General features: G+C 38.2%; 1 protein-coding gene across 1 annotated transcript in view; it reads left to right on the plus strand.

Annotated features, from left to right (window-relative positions):
- Positions 1 to 19,143, plus strand: part of COL19A1 (collagen type XIX alpha 1 chain) — a 342,994-nt gene that overhangs the window by 274,850 nt on the left and 49,001 nt on the right. Inside the window, exons 20-34 of the mRNA XM_032593194.1 lie at positions 3,728 to 3,763; positions 4,697 to 4,732; positions 4,827 to 4,880; positions 5,560 to 5,613; positions 7,078 to 7,131; positions 7,621 to 7,710; positions 8,679 to 8,723; positions 8,828 to 8,905; positions 11,003 to 11,038; positions 11,145 to 11,198; positions 11,295 to 11,348; positions 12,717 to 12,758; positions 16,251 to 16,355; positions 16,439 to 16,492; positions 16,956 to 17,009. Of these exons, the coding sequence (XP_032449085.1) occupies positions 3,728 to 3,763; positions 4,697 to 4,732; positions 4,827 to 4,880; positions 5,560 to 5,613; positions 7,078 to 7,131; positions 7,621 to 7,710; positions 8,679 to 8,723; positions 8,828 to 8,905; positions 11,003 to 11,038; positions 11,145 to 11,198; positions 11,295 to 11,348; positions 12,717 to 12,758; positions 16,251 to 16,355; positions 16,439 to 16,492; positions 16,956 to 17,009 (846 nt within the window). The remainder of the gene's footprint in view (positions 1 to 3,727; positions 3,764 to 4,696; positions 4,733 to 4,826; positions 4,881 to 5,559; positions 5,614 to 7,077; positions 7,132 to 7,620; positions 7,711 to 8,678; positions 8,724 to 8,827; positions 8,906 to 11,002; positions 11,039 to 11,144; positions 11,199 to 11,294; positions 11,349 to 12,716; positions 12,759 to 16,250; positions 16,356 to 16,438; positions 16,493 to 16,955; positions 17,010 to 19,143) is intronic.

Consider the following 19,143-nt stretch of genomic DNA (forward strand, 5'->3'; position numbering starts at 1 on the left):
GCTGCAGTTCTCACTAGCTCCCAGGTGATGCTCATGCTGTTGGCCCTTGGATCATGCTCTTAGTAGCAATGGTTGGGGGACTTCACAGCTTCTAGGAGATTCGCTCTGGCTTTCTCTCCCACCACGGACGTTTGGGGGCAGCCCACCTACCCCACTGAGATTATCATTGGCCCTATCTGCCTTACATAGGAGAAACAGACTTCTTTTCCTTTTAACTTTTCTCTTAGCCAGTTCCCTCTTAATCCCTTAATTATTCCACGTCCCTATACAGTAGTCCCACCTGTTCAAGGAGGATAGGTGCCAAGACCTCCAATGGATGCCTAAAACCGCCAATAGTACCAAACCCTATACAGTTGACCCTGAACAACATGGGTGTTAGGGGCACTAAGCCCCAGCATAGTTGAAAATCCACATATTGCTTTTGACTCCCCAGAACTTAATTACTAATTGCCTACTGTTGACCAATGAACAACTGATTAACACATATTTTGTATGTTATGTGTATTGTACTGTATTCTTACAATAAGGAAGCTAGAGAAAAGAAAATACTAAGAGAATCATAAGATAAAATGCATTTTACAGGACTGTACTATAAAAAAAATCTGCATATAAGTAAACCCATGCAATTCAAACCTGTGTTGTTCAGGGTCAACTCTATACACTGTTTTTTCGTATATGTACATACATACATACCTATGGCAAAGTTTAATTTATAAATTAGGCACAGCAAGAGATCCTCAACAATAACTAATAGTAAAATAGGACAATTATAACAATATACTGTGATAAGTTATGTGAATGTACTCTCACTCAGAATATCTTGTACTGCACTCGCCCTTCTTGTGATGAAGTGAAATCATCAATGCCTACGTGAAGAGACGAAGTGAGGTGAATGATGTAGGTGTTGTGACATAGTGTTAGGCTATTATTGACATGATGATTCCTCAGAAGGAGGATCATCTGGTTCCAAACTGCAGTTGGCTGTGAGTGACAAATCATGGAAAGTGAAATCACAGATGAGGGGGAACTACTTTAAGATCTTGCCTGCCTTCCTCTCTGCCCCCCACATAAAAGAAACACATTTTTACAATGTTATGCAGAGTTTAGCCCTTTGTGGTCTCACACTTTCTTTCTTTCCTTTTTTTTTTAATGTTTGTTTATTTTTGAGAGAGAGAGAGAGAGAGACAGAGACAGAGCACAAGTTGGGGAGTGGCAGAGAGAGAGACACACACACACACAGAATCTGATGCAGGCTCCAGGCTCTGAGCTGTCAGCATAGAGCCCGACGTGGGCCTCGAACCCACAGCCCATGAGATCATGACCTGAGCTGAAAGTCGGACACTTAACCGACTGAGCCACCCAGGCATCCCTCTCACACTCTATTCCAGAACAGAATCTGGACCTGACTTAGCAAAATCACCAAAAGTCCCAAAAAGAGGAATGATTTTCATACAGATTTGAGTTCTGAACCATTTATCCTGAATGGCAGTTCCCCCCCGCCCCGCTACTAAACATTTAGAATATAACTTTATGTGTAACATATCAGAGCTAAAATATACTTAAAAGAGATCATCTGGTTAAACCTCAGATAAAGAAAGAGAGGTTCTAAAAGGCAAGGTACTTGACCCAGATAGTGACCATTGGAGCTAGGACTAAATATCAAGTCTTGAGATAACCAGGCTCCTGGTTTTATTTTTTTATTATTGTTTTTTTAACCTGTTACTTTAATCAATATGGATTCACAGTGGCTCTAAATAAGCATGATATAAGCAATGTGATATAAGCAAATAAGCAGTTATAGAAGCAATGTGGCCTATGCTTATATCTAAATAACATCATCTCTTAAAAATCAAATAGAATTTTTTGAATTAAGGCTGAAAGACAAGATTATAAATAATGCTCTGATTTAATGTATAGCAATTAACCAATAATAAGAGATTAAAAAAATTAAGCTCTATTTATTTATTTTGAGAGAGAGAGTGTGAGCAGGGGAGGGACAGAGAGAGGGACAGAGAGAATACCAAGCAGGCTGTGCAGAGCCCGATATGGGGCTTGAACTCATGAACTGTGAGATCATGACCTGAGCTGAAATCAAGAATTGGATGTTTAACCAGCTGAGTGACCCGGCACACCAACCAAAAATAAGAGATTTAATCGTCTTGGCTAGATATGGGGCATAACAGGGTAGGCTAAGTTATGCTAAGTAACACATTAACCCTGAAATGTCTGTGGCTTAATGCAAGAAAGATTATCTCTTGCTCATGCTGCATGCCCAGCATGGTTGGGTTGGGAGGAGTGGGTGTTGACCCTCACTGCATTCAGGTACCAGGCTGATTACCCCATGTAACTCAGCCATCTGATATACACAACCTTCTCGGTCACCACTGTGGGGAAAGTGGGACTGGAACATCAGGACTGGGCTCCTCCTTACCTCAGCCTGCAGTAACACATGTTACATCTGCTCACATTGCATTGCCAATACTAGCTGCCTGCCCCCGGGTAACTGCAAGGTTGCTGGGAAATATGGAAGAGAATAAGGTGAGCCCTCTAGTCCTGAGCACATAGGACATGAGGCGCAAACCACAGAGGTTTATTTACTAACCACTTATCTCCCATTAGTGATTTGTTTAAAAGACCAGCAGTCCCTAAGAGGACCTTTAAGCATAGTATTATTTACCTTTGGTTCTCATGTTTTCTCTTGACTTTCATACGCAAGAGAAAAAAAATTTTTGATGTATGGTTTCCATCTTATTGTCAATTCACTCATTTCAAATAATAAGTAAATCAAATTACAAATCAAATAAGAGTGAGTAACCAAAGCCTGGGTTTGAATTCAGGTTGTCTAGGTTTAAATCCTGAATGACCTCTCACTGGCTATGTGACTTGGGGAAATTACTTAACTTCTCTGTGCCTCATTTTCCTTATCCGTAAATGGGTGTTCTAATGGTACCTACCCCAGTGACACATAAGAAGGAACTAGAACAGTGATTAGATCAGTGTTTGATACATTATGAGGACTTAATGAACATCAGCTATTACTGTTATGTCTGCATAACTTTAAATTCTCTAATTTAATAAACTTTTACTGGGCACCAACAGTACACCAGAGATACTATGATAGTTGAGATCAATTAAATCCCTACATTCACAGAGTTTATAGGCAAGATAAACAAGGAGACATAAAATGGGTGAGTGCTATTTTAGGGGAAATAACTCAGTTACGCAGAACCTTTCTGAGTCTCTTTCCTCATACTTGAAATGGGACCATATCTTCCTCACAGCACTGTTGTGCAAAGTAAATGAAATCGCATACATGTGACTTGAGGAACAGAAAAGCTAATGAGAGAAAGCCTCAATATGTGTGTTTGGGCGGGGGGGGGGGGGGGAGGAGGTGCAGGGAGAGAGAGAATGTGATCAGCTTCTATGTGAACCATGAAAAAGGAAGCTTCAGCCTTGGGCAGCATTCCAATTTGTTCCACTCAGGATTCTCAAAATAGTATTAGAATGATTAACTTACTGTTCACTTGGGAATATGAGTTTTTTAATTAATTCTCATATGTTCCCTTTAAACTGCGCAAAGCAGACTGTGTGACATTCTGAGTCATCTCAGGGACTTTTTTGCGACAGAGGCCTGAGTGTGGCCTGCAGGATTCATCCATATCCAGTTTTGGAGAGTTTATTTCCAAAAGTGTTTATAATTGCTTCTGTTTTCTACCCATTTTCCTAGGGGGAAGCTTTTACAAAAGGTGAAAAGGGAGATAGAGTAAGTAGATGTTTTATCACTATCTTGTGTTTTCTACTTCATCGATTTCTATCTCTCTGATTTCTGGTATGTTTACTGTGGAGTCTAATAGATTTGATAAAATAACCTCTCTGAGCATTTTACTTTTTCCTCTGTGATTTTTTACTCTTATTTTGATAAATGAGAAATTTTAAACCTTGTTAAGTTTTATCATTTGATGGCACCATTTGGCTTAGGTAGTGTATATTTTCTTTAACCATTACTATTTGTAATGGGACATGAATGTCTTGAAAGGTACACACTTAATATATCTAAAATATAAAATTAAAATATAAGATACAGTTTTTTTTCAAAAATTCTGTTAATGGTACAAATTAAATTTATCAAATGGGGTGATTATATCAAAAAGATCAATAATAAGTCATGAAAATAAGAAAAGCAAACTCATTACAGCCAATATTGTACTCTTTTATGTAACCTTAATTTTTTTGTTTTTTTTCATTAAGTACATATACCCAATAGTAGAATCACCATGACATATAAACTTAAATTCCACTCTTTCTTTTCCTTCTTCATCTGAGGTTTTAATTCTCTGAGATATAGGATGAACTGGTGGCAAATCATAACAAAGTCAGCTAAGTAGAGAATGCAATGATTGCTAATAAGATATGATTGTAGAGTCAAAAGGGATACTGGGGAGAAAACTATTATAAAGAAGAAAGAAAATAGGAGTTATTATTTACTTGATATCAATAAGTATTTTAAATCATGTTTTAGAGTGACCCCCTCCTTGCCTTCATCATGCTGTCCATAATCTCCCCCTTTATTCTATGTTAATTAGTAGAAATGCAGATGAATTCAAGTATTAGAGATGCTCATCCCCATCTGAGTTTAAGCATTACATAAATGGTTGTTTTTTTTGTTTGTTTGTTTGTTTTGTTTTTTTTTTTACAGGGAGAACCTGGGATAATGGGATCACAGGGAATAAAGGTAATCTCATAACCTTCTTTATGGCATCTCCAACCTAATGAGATTGTGAAGATTACATTAACCATTTCACTGTCCTTCCCACCCACATGTTTAGGGCGAACCTGGAGATCCTGGTGCCCCCGGTTTAATAGGAAGTCCAGGACTAAAGGTATATAAGAAATAACTGAGTTAAAGAGGAAATAATTTTGGAGTTATAGCCATTTCTGTACAAAACAAAGTGCTTTGGTGTGCCACTCATTTTCTTCACAAACGTTCTCAGAGATTTTATCATGTTGCCATGGTGATTTCCCCCCTATTGGCTGCATTTATTACACACATAGTAATTGTGCTTTCTGGTTCACAGTAAGATTTTTAAACTCTTTTTCAAAGCATATTCACAATAGCATCCCTAAACCCTTTATGAGTAAATAATGTGAGCGAAACCTATGACCCTGAACTATATCCTTAAAATGAACAGAACTCAAGATTCAATTTCTAAGCCCAAATTATGCAGCTCTGAGATGCTTGAGTTCCCCATGTGGGATTCCGCAGGGGTGTCCCAAGAAAGACCAGCTGTTGGGAGGTGCAGGAGAGATTTATGTGATGCGCTCCCACCAATGGGTGAGGGAGGTTATCATGGCCTCACTTGCTGGTGGGAAAAGACCCATTTAAATGAGAACATCTTCAAACTATCTTTGTCAGCCCAAAGCACATTTCAGAATTATTCAGAGAAGGTAGGATGGTAGAAAGCCCGTCTTTCTAAAGATGAAGTTCATACCATGTTTTATATATATTCAAGGACAATCTGTTTTTTAACAAAGTTGAACTACATATCACCTTTCTTTTAGGGTCAGCAAGGACCTGAAGGCTCTATGGGACCCAGAGGACCACCAGGAGATATTGTATGTATAGTAAATACAGGTCTCTTTGATATGTGGAAATTAAATCGATGTCTTAAAGAATGTCAGCATGTTTTCATGTGACTGAGTTGTACCACCTTTTCCAAAGACATGGGTCACATCTACTGCCAAGACTGATCAAACCTAGTGTCAGGGGTTATCAGGAAGGCTGCTAGCACCTTCATATATTCATATGAGATCCTTTTGAATATCATTAGCCTAATAAATAAGTCTTTGGAAGTCAGGTTAACTAAGTCATCATTTTGGACATGCTTGTCAGAGGTGTACCAACAGTAGCGAAGACTGGAAACGTCAAAAGAAATAAGGAAAACCAAGAAAGAAAGAAAGCATTTTCATTATGCATGACTTTGGCTCAATTCTCTATCCAAAAAAAGGCACTTCCAAAGCTTCTGTTACTGTTTTATTGCAAGAGCCTCCAAAAAGAGCAAATCTTTTAGCAGAAAATATTTCTATAATGCCATTGGAAGATGGTCCTCAGGTTGCATTAGAACCTAATTCTAGTGGTCTCACTATCCTCTGTTTGTCTGTCTCTCTGTCTGTCTGTCTGTCTCTCTCTCTCTCTGTTGTCCTTTAAATGCATTTTTCTATCCATTCCCCGACTAAGCCTTTTGTTCCTTGGACAACCTCCCTAGCCTGGCCTTCTAACCACTTGGAAGCTAAGACTCATCATCAGTCCTCACTTGAGCATAACAACAGAAATGCTTGGCCAAAATTTCTTGGAAACTTATCTCTATGTAGCCACAATTCCAGCACTTTCTATGCAGCTATTGGAACCTCTCCTTTTCCTATCATCTTGGGAACAGTCCCATGACCTCTTGCTCTATTGTCTATGCTTCTTGACTGTGCCTCCAGAGGTCTTTCAGTGCCTTTGTTCTGCTTGTACTTTGAACATTCAGTTTGTGGGCAAAGCTTTTTCTTGCGCCCCCCATCCCCAAGCCATTTAATGAACCAATATAGGTGTACCTCACGGAGAGATCTCATGAAAAGAAGAAAATGATGGTGGCACAGGTGGAGCCATAAGTGACCAAGAGTGAGATGAAGTGATAGTAATTGGAGCTAAGAAAGAGAATAAAATCAAAAGGGAAAGAGCCACTGTTGCCAAACATAATAAGGGTATATCTTCCTGTTTACTCCATTGTCGTTCTAAATAGTGCTGTGATGCTACCAACCACCATCCCTTCACCCTTTCTTGGCGATAATATAAATGGGGCATTTGGTTCAATTCTCCCTTAGTTTCTTTTCCATTACCTCCAGGTTACTTCACTTGAAACAACAAACCACATATTTTCACCAATGTGTTTTCCTTTTTAACAGGCCGAAACCAACCCATCCTCTTATAGTTTACATGTTACAATTCTGTTCTCATGACAAAGACTCACAGATAGATATGTTCTCATAATAAGAGATGTTCTAATTGTTCTTTCCCATTAATTCTGAATTTTCTAGGGATTGCCAGGAGAACATGGTATCCCAGGAAAGCAAGGCATTAAAGGAGAAAAGGTATACATTTTATGCATTGAGTAGCTAGGTGGGAAGGAGAGACAGAGGATCAGAAGGGCACTGCGATTTGGGAGGTGGGGGTGGGTAGGTGTGGCAAAAGGATAAGACAAGGCTGCCAGGATTGTGCAAGGGACGTATAGACACATATTAATTGTTGAACCATTACTGGAAAGGAACTTAAAGAAAACATGAAGATCATCTAAAGAACTTTCTGAGTAGATGCTCTTTTTGTGCATACATTTATACACACATATATTTATACATATGGCATGATACTGCTAAACTTGTAACATACCTCACCACAAAATCTAAGTGCACCTAAGATAATTAGAACAGTGCCTGACATGAATGAGGCCCTCCATAAATAGGGATGAATGAGTGAATGAGTGAGAAAATGAAGTTTGGCTACAACTTGAAGCAATGAAAATTGCTGCCTCCATAGCTCCCACCATGAACCTGAACAATGACATAAGAATCTTCTTTTCTCAGGGAGATCCAGGTGGGATTATAGGCCCTCCTGGGCTTCCAGGTCCCAAAGGTGAGGCTGGTCCTCCAGGGAAAAGCCTGCCAGGGGAACCAGTAAGTACCAGCCCTTTTACTAATATTTCCCTTGAAAGTTCATTAATTACCCTTCATGTATTCCCAGGTTCAGATCACAAGTATAGGAATAAGTTGAGGTCTGCAGAAAACAAAATATTCATCTTGTTCTTTAGATAAGAGATCTAACTTCTTTGGAAATTTGATGCAAGCAAAGGGCTCTCTTCTGAGAAAATGCACATACCCATTTTACATACATTTTTGAAAGATTCATAGGCCTCCCTGAATCTTCTGCATGAACTCTTTAGGGATCTATGGAGCCTAGTAAGATACACTAGTTTTAAATCATAAACCTTCCTAGGATGCTATGTTAAAACAGAAGAGCTGCCTGAAATTTTCTTTCCAGAGGCTCTGCAGGCATGGCCAATGATGGTCATATGCAGAAAATGTCCTTGTGGCCCAGGCTATTTCCAGGACATAACAAAAACTGAATAGCTGAAAAGTCTAAATAACCAATAAGCCTATTTCACATGCCTTTTTTTTTTCCTCCTCTTTGACTTTTAATATTAATTATTGATAATAAATAGTTCTCAGTATTAGATGCCTTATTTTAAAGATAAAAACATCTTTTTTATTAAGTGTTAAATATTAATTCCAGTGTAGTTAACATACAGTGTTATATTAGTTTCAGGTGTATAATACAGTGATTCAGCAATTCCCTGTATTATTCAGTGCTCATCATGATTAAATGTACTCTTAATCTCCATGACCTATTTCACCCATCCCCCACCCACCTCCCCTAAAAATGAAAACATCTTATATGTTAAAGTAACTATACAAAAATCTATAACCTGGTGGAAATCTGTATTTCCTGTTCCTTATTCTTTTATAGAAAAGGGTTTATTCAAGAAAGATGAAGAACAACAAAACATTTTTGAGTTATAACTTCTAAGATGCTTTTAATGTTTTTAGAAAAAGAAATGTATTTATCTCCTTTTTTTTTATTGTAGGGATTAGATGGAAATCCTGGAGCACCTGGTCCACGTGGGCCAAAGGTATAAAAATATCATAGATTATTTCTAAAGAATTAAAAATAAAATACAGCCTGAAATTTTTTGTCCCCTGACCCTCGCACTCACAGAAGCCTCTCATTGCACAGGGTGAACGAGGACTCCCAGGTGTCCATGGTTCCCCAGGTGACAGAGGTCCCCCAGGGCTGGGAGTTCCTGGCCCAACAGTAAGTGAAATTCTATCAAGCTTTTGAAACCCTGTCCATTCCAACAGTAAAATAAAACCCAGTGACAAATTTGAATAAGAAGAGAAAAATGAGGGGCGCCTGGGTGGCTCAGTCAGTTGGATGTCCAACTTTGGTTTGGATCATGATCTCACGGTCTATGGGTTCGAGCCCTGCATCAGGCTCTGTGCTGTCAGTACAGAACTGGAGCCTGCTTCAGATTCCATGTCTCCCTCTCTTTCTGCCCCTCCCCCATCATTCTCTGTCTCTCTCAAAAAGAAAAATGAATAAACTTAAAAAAAAGAAGAAGAAGAAAAGAGTGAAATGGTCAGAAGAGGAAATAGAAGTAAGCACTAATCAGAGAGAGAGGATTAATGAGCACTGGGGTTAAGTCACTGAGCACAGAGAAGGTGCTAACTGTTTGCTGACCCACAGATGCTGATCTCACAGACACTGATTTTGGATTAGGAGCAGTTATTTAACCCTTTGTTCCTCTCTTCTCTATTTTAAAAAGTACAAATGAATGTGTGTAAGATTGTACACATGCCTAAGATCGGGTTTTGTATATTACTGTTTGTTTTTAATGAAAAAATAAAAAGTGAATATTTAAAGTGAATGGAGTGTGTATAAATGAGATGATGTCAAAAATCTCTTCAGTAATATCTTCAGGAAGAGATAATAGAAGTTGTTTATAATAGTGAACACAAAGAATGGGCAGCTTTTAGTGCCCATTTTTTTTAATGCCCAGTTTTCTTAGCTACAAGGACAGTGCCTGATAATAATGACCCCCATGTGCATACTTGTTGACTAAATAGTAATAAGAGATAAAACTTTTTATTTACTATGAAAAAACATAAAAGATTTTGGAATGAGAAAAGTAGAAATAAACACTTATTCTAGTGACATTAATTTGGGAAACTGGCCTTGTAATGAAGTTATCACAAAAGCTAAAAGAAGGCATAAATAGTGAATGGTTATATTGTATGTGATCGATTTTGCAGGGCAAGAATATAAAAGACCACTGAGATGGAAGATTAAACAAAGTAAAAACACAGATCAGGAAACTATTAAGGGAGTGAAAGAGATTGAAGCAAAAAATAAAAAATATATTAATAACTAAGGTCACAATATAAATAGAAAGGGAACAAAAAGTAGCTTTGACTAAAGCTACATATACATATGAATTCATATACATATGAATATTTATTTTATAAAATAAGAAAAGAGGAGCACCAGGGTGGCTCAGTGGGTTAGCTGTGCAAGTCTTGATTTCAGCTCAGGTCATGACCTCATGGTTCATTCAATCTAGCCCCATGTCAGGCTCTGCACTGTCAGCATGGAGCCTGCTTGGGATTCTCTCTCCCCCTCTCTTTCTGCGTCTCCCCTGCTCACATGTGCGCTCTCTTTTCTCTGTCTCTCAAATAAATAAACATTTTATAAACAAATAAATAAGAAAGGAAATGTTGGTAGGCAGTTACTAAAGTCAACAGCTGAGAAAGGGCTGGCCCTTTACTTGCTTAGGTCATCAGTTCCTCCTTCCTCAGTCTGTGGTTATGTAACAGGGATAGAGCTATTGTCATTGGGTTCACTGATAATTTCCCAGCCTCCTCTTTATTACCCCAAATTCCAATTTTCTAAAGTAGAAAAGAATAGCTGATTGATGCTTTACTTTCTACTGATGTCACTGAACACTGATTCTGGCAATTTCTTCAAATAGGGAAATGACTCAAAGTAGAAAGTAGAAAGCAGAAAGGAAAGGAAGTCCTGAGCTCATTACTTTATCAGGAGTTTCTGAACAGCTAGAATTTGGGTGCATTGTGTGTTTGTGAAGGTGGAGGAACACATGATGGTACTGAGAGAGACAGATATCCCAGGCATCTGAGCAAAGCCATGCTCAGGTTCCAAGCAACAGACATCTGGTTAAGTGTTTACCTGCCATCCAAAGGTCTTAGCCATCATCACAGAGAGTTTTCAGTGTGCGCAAGTTGGCAAGCCCTGTTGTTCAACTAAGTAAGTTACAATACATAGCTCTTGATCCCGCTTGCATAATTTATGGGTATTTCTGGAGGAATTCTGATAATTGGATCTGATTCTACTCAGGGCTCGCAAGGACCAGCTGGAGAGCCAGGTATTCAGGTAAGCTACGTAACCAAGTTATTTGGCACAGCAAATCCAGCTTGCTTACTTGGGGAAAATTACTGAAAAACTGTCCCCATAAGTAACTATTTTCCCCCATTTCCAGGGTCCTCGAGGTCTCCCTGGATTGCCAGGAACTCCAGGGACCCCAGGGAATGATGTAAGGACCATCCGTACCTCCTCCTACCCACCACCCATTTTACTCTGCACCCGTGCCACTGTGCAAGGATTTGAACACAACGATTCTGTTTTTCAGGGAGCTCCAGGGAGGGATGGAAAGCCAGGTCTGCCAGGCCCCCCAGGTGACCCGGTATGTCAACAGACGGTGCCTGATTTATGTATCTTTAATGCACCCAGAAGCCAAATAGCCTACCGAGCAACTTTTGCTGTCCAAACTAATTAGAATGCTCTGTAACTGCTTGGTGATTTTGTTTATCCCCATTATTTTGTAGAGGGGTGAAAATTCAAGCTGCATCAGCATTTTTGTGTGTGTGATGAATACTTATTTCCTAAGGGTATAATTCAGCTCTACAATTTTGCCCCAGGCTGTGCCTTGGCACATAATGTCTCCATCCCATGGAAAATTGAGTTAAAATATATAGCCACAATTTCTATTCTTTCTAATGCCATTGACTAAATGAATTTCATTTTTCTAAATGAAAGTTTTCAGGTAAGTTACCTACAACAGGGTGAATATCCATTGATTCTGTGGCCTTAAAACACTGAAGTGATTAAATTACAAAAACTAGCTTGAGTAGGCTCTTGAAAAATGGGTTTAAGCACTAAATGTGTGTTCCAAAGTTTTATTTCAGGATGAACCTTGCTTTGAGCAACAGTGAAATCCCTTTAAATAGCCTCAGAATCGGCAGTTATAATTTGAGAGGCCATATGGTACATGACATTGTATTAAGAGTTTTATATGATAAAATCCAAATCTGGCCTCTCGGTTCTAAGTCTCCCAAATCCTTCTCCCTCCCACACTGGCTGTGCCGTGAGTGCCTTTATAAGCTACGTGCAGAGGCATATTTTGGCCTTACTTTCACTTCACTGCTGAGTGAATCATGTGTGCATCATCTAGAATTCTTATAAAGTGTTACTTGGGTTTACAGTGCCTCTCTGAAAGGACATTTTAAGACACAAGGCCGGAACACTGCCCAAGTTCCTTCAGTGTCTCTCTTGCATATCACGTAAGCCACCTATTGGCTCTTTTGAACTTCAGTGAGAAAGAACTTTAAGGCAAATTCATTGTGTACTTTTCGTATTTGTCAACAGCCTGATAATTTGCTTGGCAGAGTGGTGACTTCCGTTTAATAAATGATTTACCTTTATGGATTATTTAAAACCAAGACTATATTAGTGTTGGCATAAAAGTTGCCGTGTCATGAAAATATAAAATAGAGATGCAGAATCAGAACGACAACCTGGGTGTGTTCACATGTTCATAGCACAGGAGTAGTGAATATTTCTCAGATACAGTTATGAGGTCTGCCGGTGTCATATGAAATATAACGTGAAAGCCAACCATTCTGACAGTGAGCCTCTTAGAAACTCCATGACAAATCTCAACTGACGTGACACTTGGAGAAAAAAACATCTGCATTGTATTATATGTTTGCATTGTATCATGTGCACGTATATGTATGAACACATACTGGGTTTTTTTTCTCCTTAACTGCAGATCGCACTTCCTCTCTTGGGAGACATCGGTGTCTTGCTCAAGGTATTCTGTTGCTATGTAAGAAATTATGTATTAACTTTTAGGAAACATTAGGAAGGAAATCTTTTGTCAGAACTGAGTTAATTGCTTAGCCTGAACTAAAATTCAATTTTTAAAAGGCAGAACATCTTTTAGATAGAAAAAGGAACACATATTTTTATGTATCTTGTGCCACTTTTACTAACCCCTCCATTCTCTTCTTTACATCCCTGTCTGTTTGGGTATAAGGGGTGGGGGGGGTGAAAGTGGTAGTTCTGAGTTGAGCTACATGGGAGGAACAGTGTCATCAACACCCTTGAGTAGACCATTCTTTCCTCTGGAGGGACAGCTTTCTCTTCATGGGTGTTTACCACCCCTGGCTCACTGCTGTGAAACCTGATCCTTCTCACTGGAGCTACTCTCACCCGTCCCAGGTTGAAAACTAGTGCTGCTCAATAAACAGCCAGCTCGCAAGGCTGTGCTTTGATGTCATGGGATTTTACAAAGTGAGCTGCAAAATTCCAAAGCCAACAATTGCCCTAACACCTGTTACTCTGTTAAGTAAAAACTATCTCTACCCATTATTCATCTCATAAGGGATAAATCTTGCTACCATTTTTTTCTCTAATACTACCCTGTATTTTATGTGTAACACAGATGAGAAAGAATGATAATGGGACACTTGTAAGGTTATGTATTTGCATATTTCTTCATGGTATGCTAGGATTGAGTGAACCCATATGAAAATCTGTTCCGCTTCACATTATACTCAAGCCTTATGTGTCCTACCTGTCTATATATGAATGGACAATGTATATGTATACACACACACACACACACTTAGGCTATATGTGTATAAATGTGATTTATTTTATATTCCTACCATTTAGCCCAATGGTTTATACAATGACTTACATAAATTTTATCAAATTACTAAATTTGTTAATTTATTAAATTAAATTAAATATCTATTGAATTAAATTCAAAGACTCAAGAATTCTAGTATAAGTGTTTGCTGGATATTAGTTTTGAGAATATATATATAAACATAAATATAAATATAAAAATATATTAGAGGAGATTTTTAAGACTTTCAGAAGTCAACAGTTTCTTTTAAGTCAAAAGAGAATATTTGGGGGGGATTTTAGGAAAATCTTATATAAGTTGAGCTAGTTACATGGCAGGCAATACACTGCTTTACTTAAATCGTCTCACTTAATCTTCACAATAATCCTGTAAATTTAGGTTGTGCTAGTATCCCCGTTTTATATATTAGAAACTGAATTTCTAAGTAGCTAAGTAGCTTCCTCAGAGTCACACAGCTAGAAAGTGCAACATGAACCCAGGAACACAGGTCCCCAGACATTATCTCAGGTTCTTCACAAGGGCAGTAATGTTGAAAGTGGCAGGATTGTAAGAGTTATACCTAACCATCCCAGAATAGTTAGGATCAAGATGTACATACTTCAGCAGAAATGCATATCCCGACAGAATATGGGGTGGCTCACAGAATAGACAAAAAGACTGTGAGTAGATTCTGACAAGGAGAGCCAGGACTACACAAACACCTCAGAAGTGGACATAATTGATAGTTTCACCAGGGCAGCATCCCTTTAATGAGTGTGCTCCACCACTTTTCGAGCCCTAACATCATCTCCCTGAGTTTCTGAGTCCCAGGAAAGCTGATTGGTGAGAGGCAGGCAGGATACCTCCACTGACAGTCCCAACACACTGCATCCCATAGAAGAGGAAAGCGTGTTATTCCCCAAATACAGTCCCAACACACTGCATCCCATAGAAGAGGAAAGCGTGTTGTCCCCCAAATACAGGAAAGCGTGTTGTTTAGATTGGAGATTGGATCTATTAGGTCAATTTAATGTAATTTTAAAATCCGATCCTATTTCCCAACACATGAAGTCTCCCTCTCTGTTCAGAGTCTTTATGTAGCGAATGTGATCATCTGCTTTCTGTTTTCAAAAATACCCTTGATTAAAGTGTAGTAAAAAACTGACATAATTCCAAGCCCAAATGACATTCCTTCAAAGACCTTCCTCTGGGTTAATCTGTGTGTCAGTCCCTCTTTGAGTGAGATTGTACACTGGCTGATAATTGATGCATCTTTATTCTCTCTATACAAAAATCTAAAGACTTTTTTCAAGTTGAGCCACTTACATGGCAGGCAAATCATTTCCCTTCATTTACCATTCTGGCAATCCAAACCTAAAGAAAATGAAGTCAGGCCTGAGATATTATAAGTGGTGGATCTACAAATATATATGTATTTTTTTAATTCCTCTACCAATACATCAGCTGTGTGAAAAGATCCTAATGGCAAAATTAGTTTTGGGAGATATCACACACTCTGGCTCCTTGTTATATATACCAGCTCTGAGAAGGACCACCATGAAGAGAACTCTTTAATCCAGCTGTTTTTAGGGAAATTGCCTCAGAACCTTTTCAATAGCATACAGAATTAGCCTTCCAAGGAGCATATTTTTGGAAATCAGACTTGTTCTGATATTCACTGAGTCAAAAATATTGAACTCGAATATCCATGAGCTTTCTTGCCAATGGCAAGCTTCAGTTCCCTTTTCACATTTCAAGATTCTTCTCTTTGGTGAAAGGGATAGAAGAAAAGAGGCCTATATTGTCCTACCGTCTGTCAACTGTTAAAATTAAACTATGTCCTCCACTCACTGGTCCCCATTCTGTGCCTTTCCTGTTCATATTCTTAAATATGAATATTTAATATGAATATGTTCATATTCATAAATAACAATTTAAAAATAAGCCTTTATAGGGCTTTTCACAAACACTTTTTCTTTAGCAATGTGATAAGGAGTTTATCTTGTAGGCTCAGACACTTATATTCAAGTCTTTCCACATCAGCTAAAGGTTACAGAGGAGGCAATGGAAAGGTAATTCCACTTAGATTTCCTATCTGCACTTGGATTTGACATAGAAGTCAAGTCCAAGTCACTCAAGTAATTATTTCTTACATGAGTGCTTCCACTGGCAAAATGTTGGTAAACTGTGTGTACGGTTCTCCAACTAATTTTGTTCTCAGAAAGAGAAATCCTTTCTTCACAGCTTTTTCTTTCTTTCTCTCTTTTTTAATGATTTATGCAATTGGCTGTATGAAGTCTGTAATCTTGTTAGTTATTCTAAACTTTATTACTGCCTCTCGTTTTAGACATACAGTTACACAGTTGAAACATTCTCTGTTTTTGACTTATGTGTCTTTTCCTTATATATTTGGAATCTTCCATTTCAGTATCATCATAGACATGCTTTACAAAGGTCACCAATGTCATCAACAGATATAATTGACTAGCTTCATAAGTAGTTTTTACCTCACAAAAAAATAGTCTTTTCAAATTGGATCAATTCTCTGAAAGTAGTGATATATCAGTTGCTCTATCATTCATCTCTGACAGAGGTTCATATCTGATCAGATCTCTCTTTTATAGATTACTTTGCTGAATCTCTCAGTAACCTTATCTCTATACTCATTAGAACTTCTGTGGCAACTGCCAAGCCAGTGTCCCTGGGCTGAAAAGCCACAAAGGAGAAGAAATAGGCGCTGGTGAGCCTGGAAAGTATGATTCTATCACCCAGAAGGTAAGATGGCAGGCTGAATGTTGATGGGCCCTGTAGGTTACACATAGTACCTTCTCTCATTTCTCTACTGCTCTGTCCTCTAGGGTGATACAGGACCACGGGGTCCCCCAGGAATCCCAGGCAGAGAGGGACCAAAGGTAAGGCAGTTTCTCCTCTGCTTTCTGTGGTACCTCCAATTCAGTGTGAAAAATAAAACCGATTTAAAAAATTTTTTAATGTTTATTTTATTTATTTTTGGGAAAGAGAGCATGAGTGGGGAAGAGGCAGAGAGAGGGAGAGAGAATCCCAAGCAGCGTCCGCATAGAGCCAATGCGAGGCTCGAACTCACAAACCATGAGATCATGACCTGAGCCAAAACCAAGAGGTGGACGCTTAACCAACTGAGCCACCCAGGTGCCCCAACAAAACTCATTCTAAACACACTACTTTTTATGAAAGCTATCTTGGAAAAGTGGTGTAAAAGCCACGTGCAAAGTCATTTATTTGTTTCCTGACTCTGCCCAAATTACATGTCCCAAATGTACTAAGAAGAGATATTTTCATTATGTTAAAAGATGACAGAATGATTCAGTATATTAGCTGAAGTTCTTGTCTTTTTAGGGAAGCAAAGGAGAGCGGGGCTACCCTGGGATACCTGGAGACAAAGGTGACGAGGTGAGACTCTTCTCTGATAATATAGTCCTGCTATCGATTCTCTTTATGTGACTCGGAGGAAGGACAGCAACTCTTCTATAGCTCATGTTTAATGTTAAATCAAATAAAAACAAAGATTAAGGTAGGTTATTTCAAATGTCAACACATTTTAAATAATAATACGTTGATGTATTGTCCAGTTGTATGTATTGTCCATTGATGTATTGTATGGTCTAGTTTTTGAGATAAGGAAATTAGAGCACAGAATTGACAGGTCAGTTACTATGTTTTTGTTTTCATGTAGCAGGTAGCAATTCCAGCTCTCTCAAGATAAAAGCAAGGAGAAGGAGGAAGGAGATTTACTGCATAGAATCCCAAGGTAGCTAGTAGAATTGAAGAAATAGTTGAAAAACCAGCCTAGGAAAAAGGGCAGCTCCAGAACTCAGCAGAACTTCCCTGGGACACTGCTGTAACATGATTCAACTTTAGTGACCTTGGTTTGTCTGTGTCTCTGCTCAACTTTTATACTCTTGGGAGGAAAAAAAAAAACTATCAAAAGGATCTGATTCAACTAGTTTAGACCAGCTGCCTACCCCCAGATGAAGGTTCAAAGTCAAATTAGTTTTGAGACGATGGTATAATTTTCTGACTCTAAGCCATGGTGATGCTCAGGATATCATTCTTTTCCTGCATAATTTACCTTAACTCTTAGAAAAACCAATTAGGATGATGAATTGTTGTTAGTTTAAACAGTTTTGATGCTAATAATTCTTAATGAAAGTAAGTAAGCCATCTGGCATATATTAACCTTGATGTTAGTACTGAAAATCATAACAGTATAAAGTAGATCTATTTTTTGAGTCAGAGTTATATTTCACATTACAAATTATCACCATGTGTTATTGTTTTTAATATTGATTCTATTTTAGAAAACTGTGAGAATTGGCTTGCTTTTCTTCAAGTTAAAAATTAAAAAACAAAGAAATACAACATTTATTTTCATCCATAAATAAAGCAGTAAAGGCATTTTATTTTCAAAATAAGAGTTATTGACTTTTGTTTCTTCATGCTTCACAGAAAGTTTCACTAATGTACAAGCCCTATCTCTGATTTTAATAGTCTAACAGCTTAATTTAACTGCCTAGCTCCAAGGAGTAGGCTTTAGAGGAATTGAGAAAGTAATAATAAAAAGATCAGGAAATAATTGGAATTCAGGTTTTTTATAAGTGACTCTAAGTTAAATTTATTAGAAGTTAGTTTTGATTAATTCTACACGATACCTTGCTCTTTTGGTAAACTGAAATCCATCGTTATTATCGTTCCATTATTTTAGTATGTTCTTTCTTTTTATATATATATAGTTTTATGCATTTTAATAGCAAACTTACAGGAAGAGCACAGAAGATAGACAACATTAAAAACATGTACTTGCATGTAGGACAACTCAGAAAAGCACAGGGAATGGATGGAATCTACTCTATGATAAAAATGCTACAAATACCTCCTAGTTGCCGTCAATAAGAAATGTACTTGTTTTTAAAAAATCCAAATGCTGGCATTGTCCAGAAAAATTTAACAGATTTATTTATGATTGTTATAAAGTTGAACTGCTAAAACGTGTTTACTGAAATATACTGACTTGCATTAATGCTTTATGTCCTTGCATTTATATTAAAAATTCACACACAAATGAAAATGGAAAAACTGCCAATACCTGATTTCTGTCCCCTATTTTTTTCACTTGCAAGCATATACTTAGGTACCTTTTGACCCCAGAACTACCAGTGACAAGAAGAAGACAATTTTTTTGTAAAGAATGAAATGTTTTCCATCATAGTGGATACTTAAGCATGTTCTCCGTGTACTAGTGGATGTCTTGTGGCATAACTGTTACACATTTGGCATGGATGGCACACAGGTTGTTGTCTTCAAAGAGACCCAGCAGATAGGCCTCACTTGCTTCCTGCAAAGGACCAGTAGCTGCACTCTGGAAGCACAGAGAGGAAGTTTGGGGATCAGAAGTTCAGTGAACTTCTGATAGCATCTGCTTCTGGGAAGTGCCACAGTACCAGGCCTGTAATAATGAGGTTTCTTCACCCCTTCAGTAGAGGGCGCACTCTTACCAGCAGCTTTTGTAGCCCGTTGCTTCCTGGGT

This window comes from Lynx canadensis, chromosome B2 (genome assembly GCF_007474595.2).
Source record: "Lynx canadensis isolate LIC74 chromosome B2, mLynCan4.pri.v2, whole genome shotgun sequence".
Lineage (NCBI taxonomy): Eukaryota > Metazoa > Chordata > Mammalia > Carnivora > Felidae > Lynx > Lynx canadensis.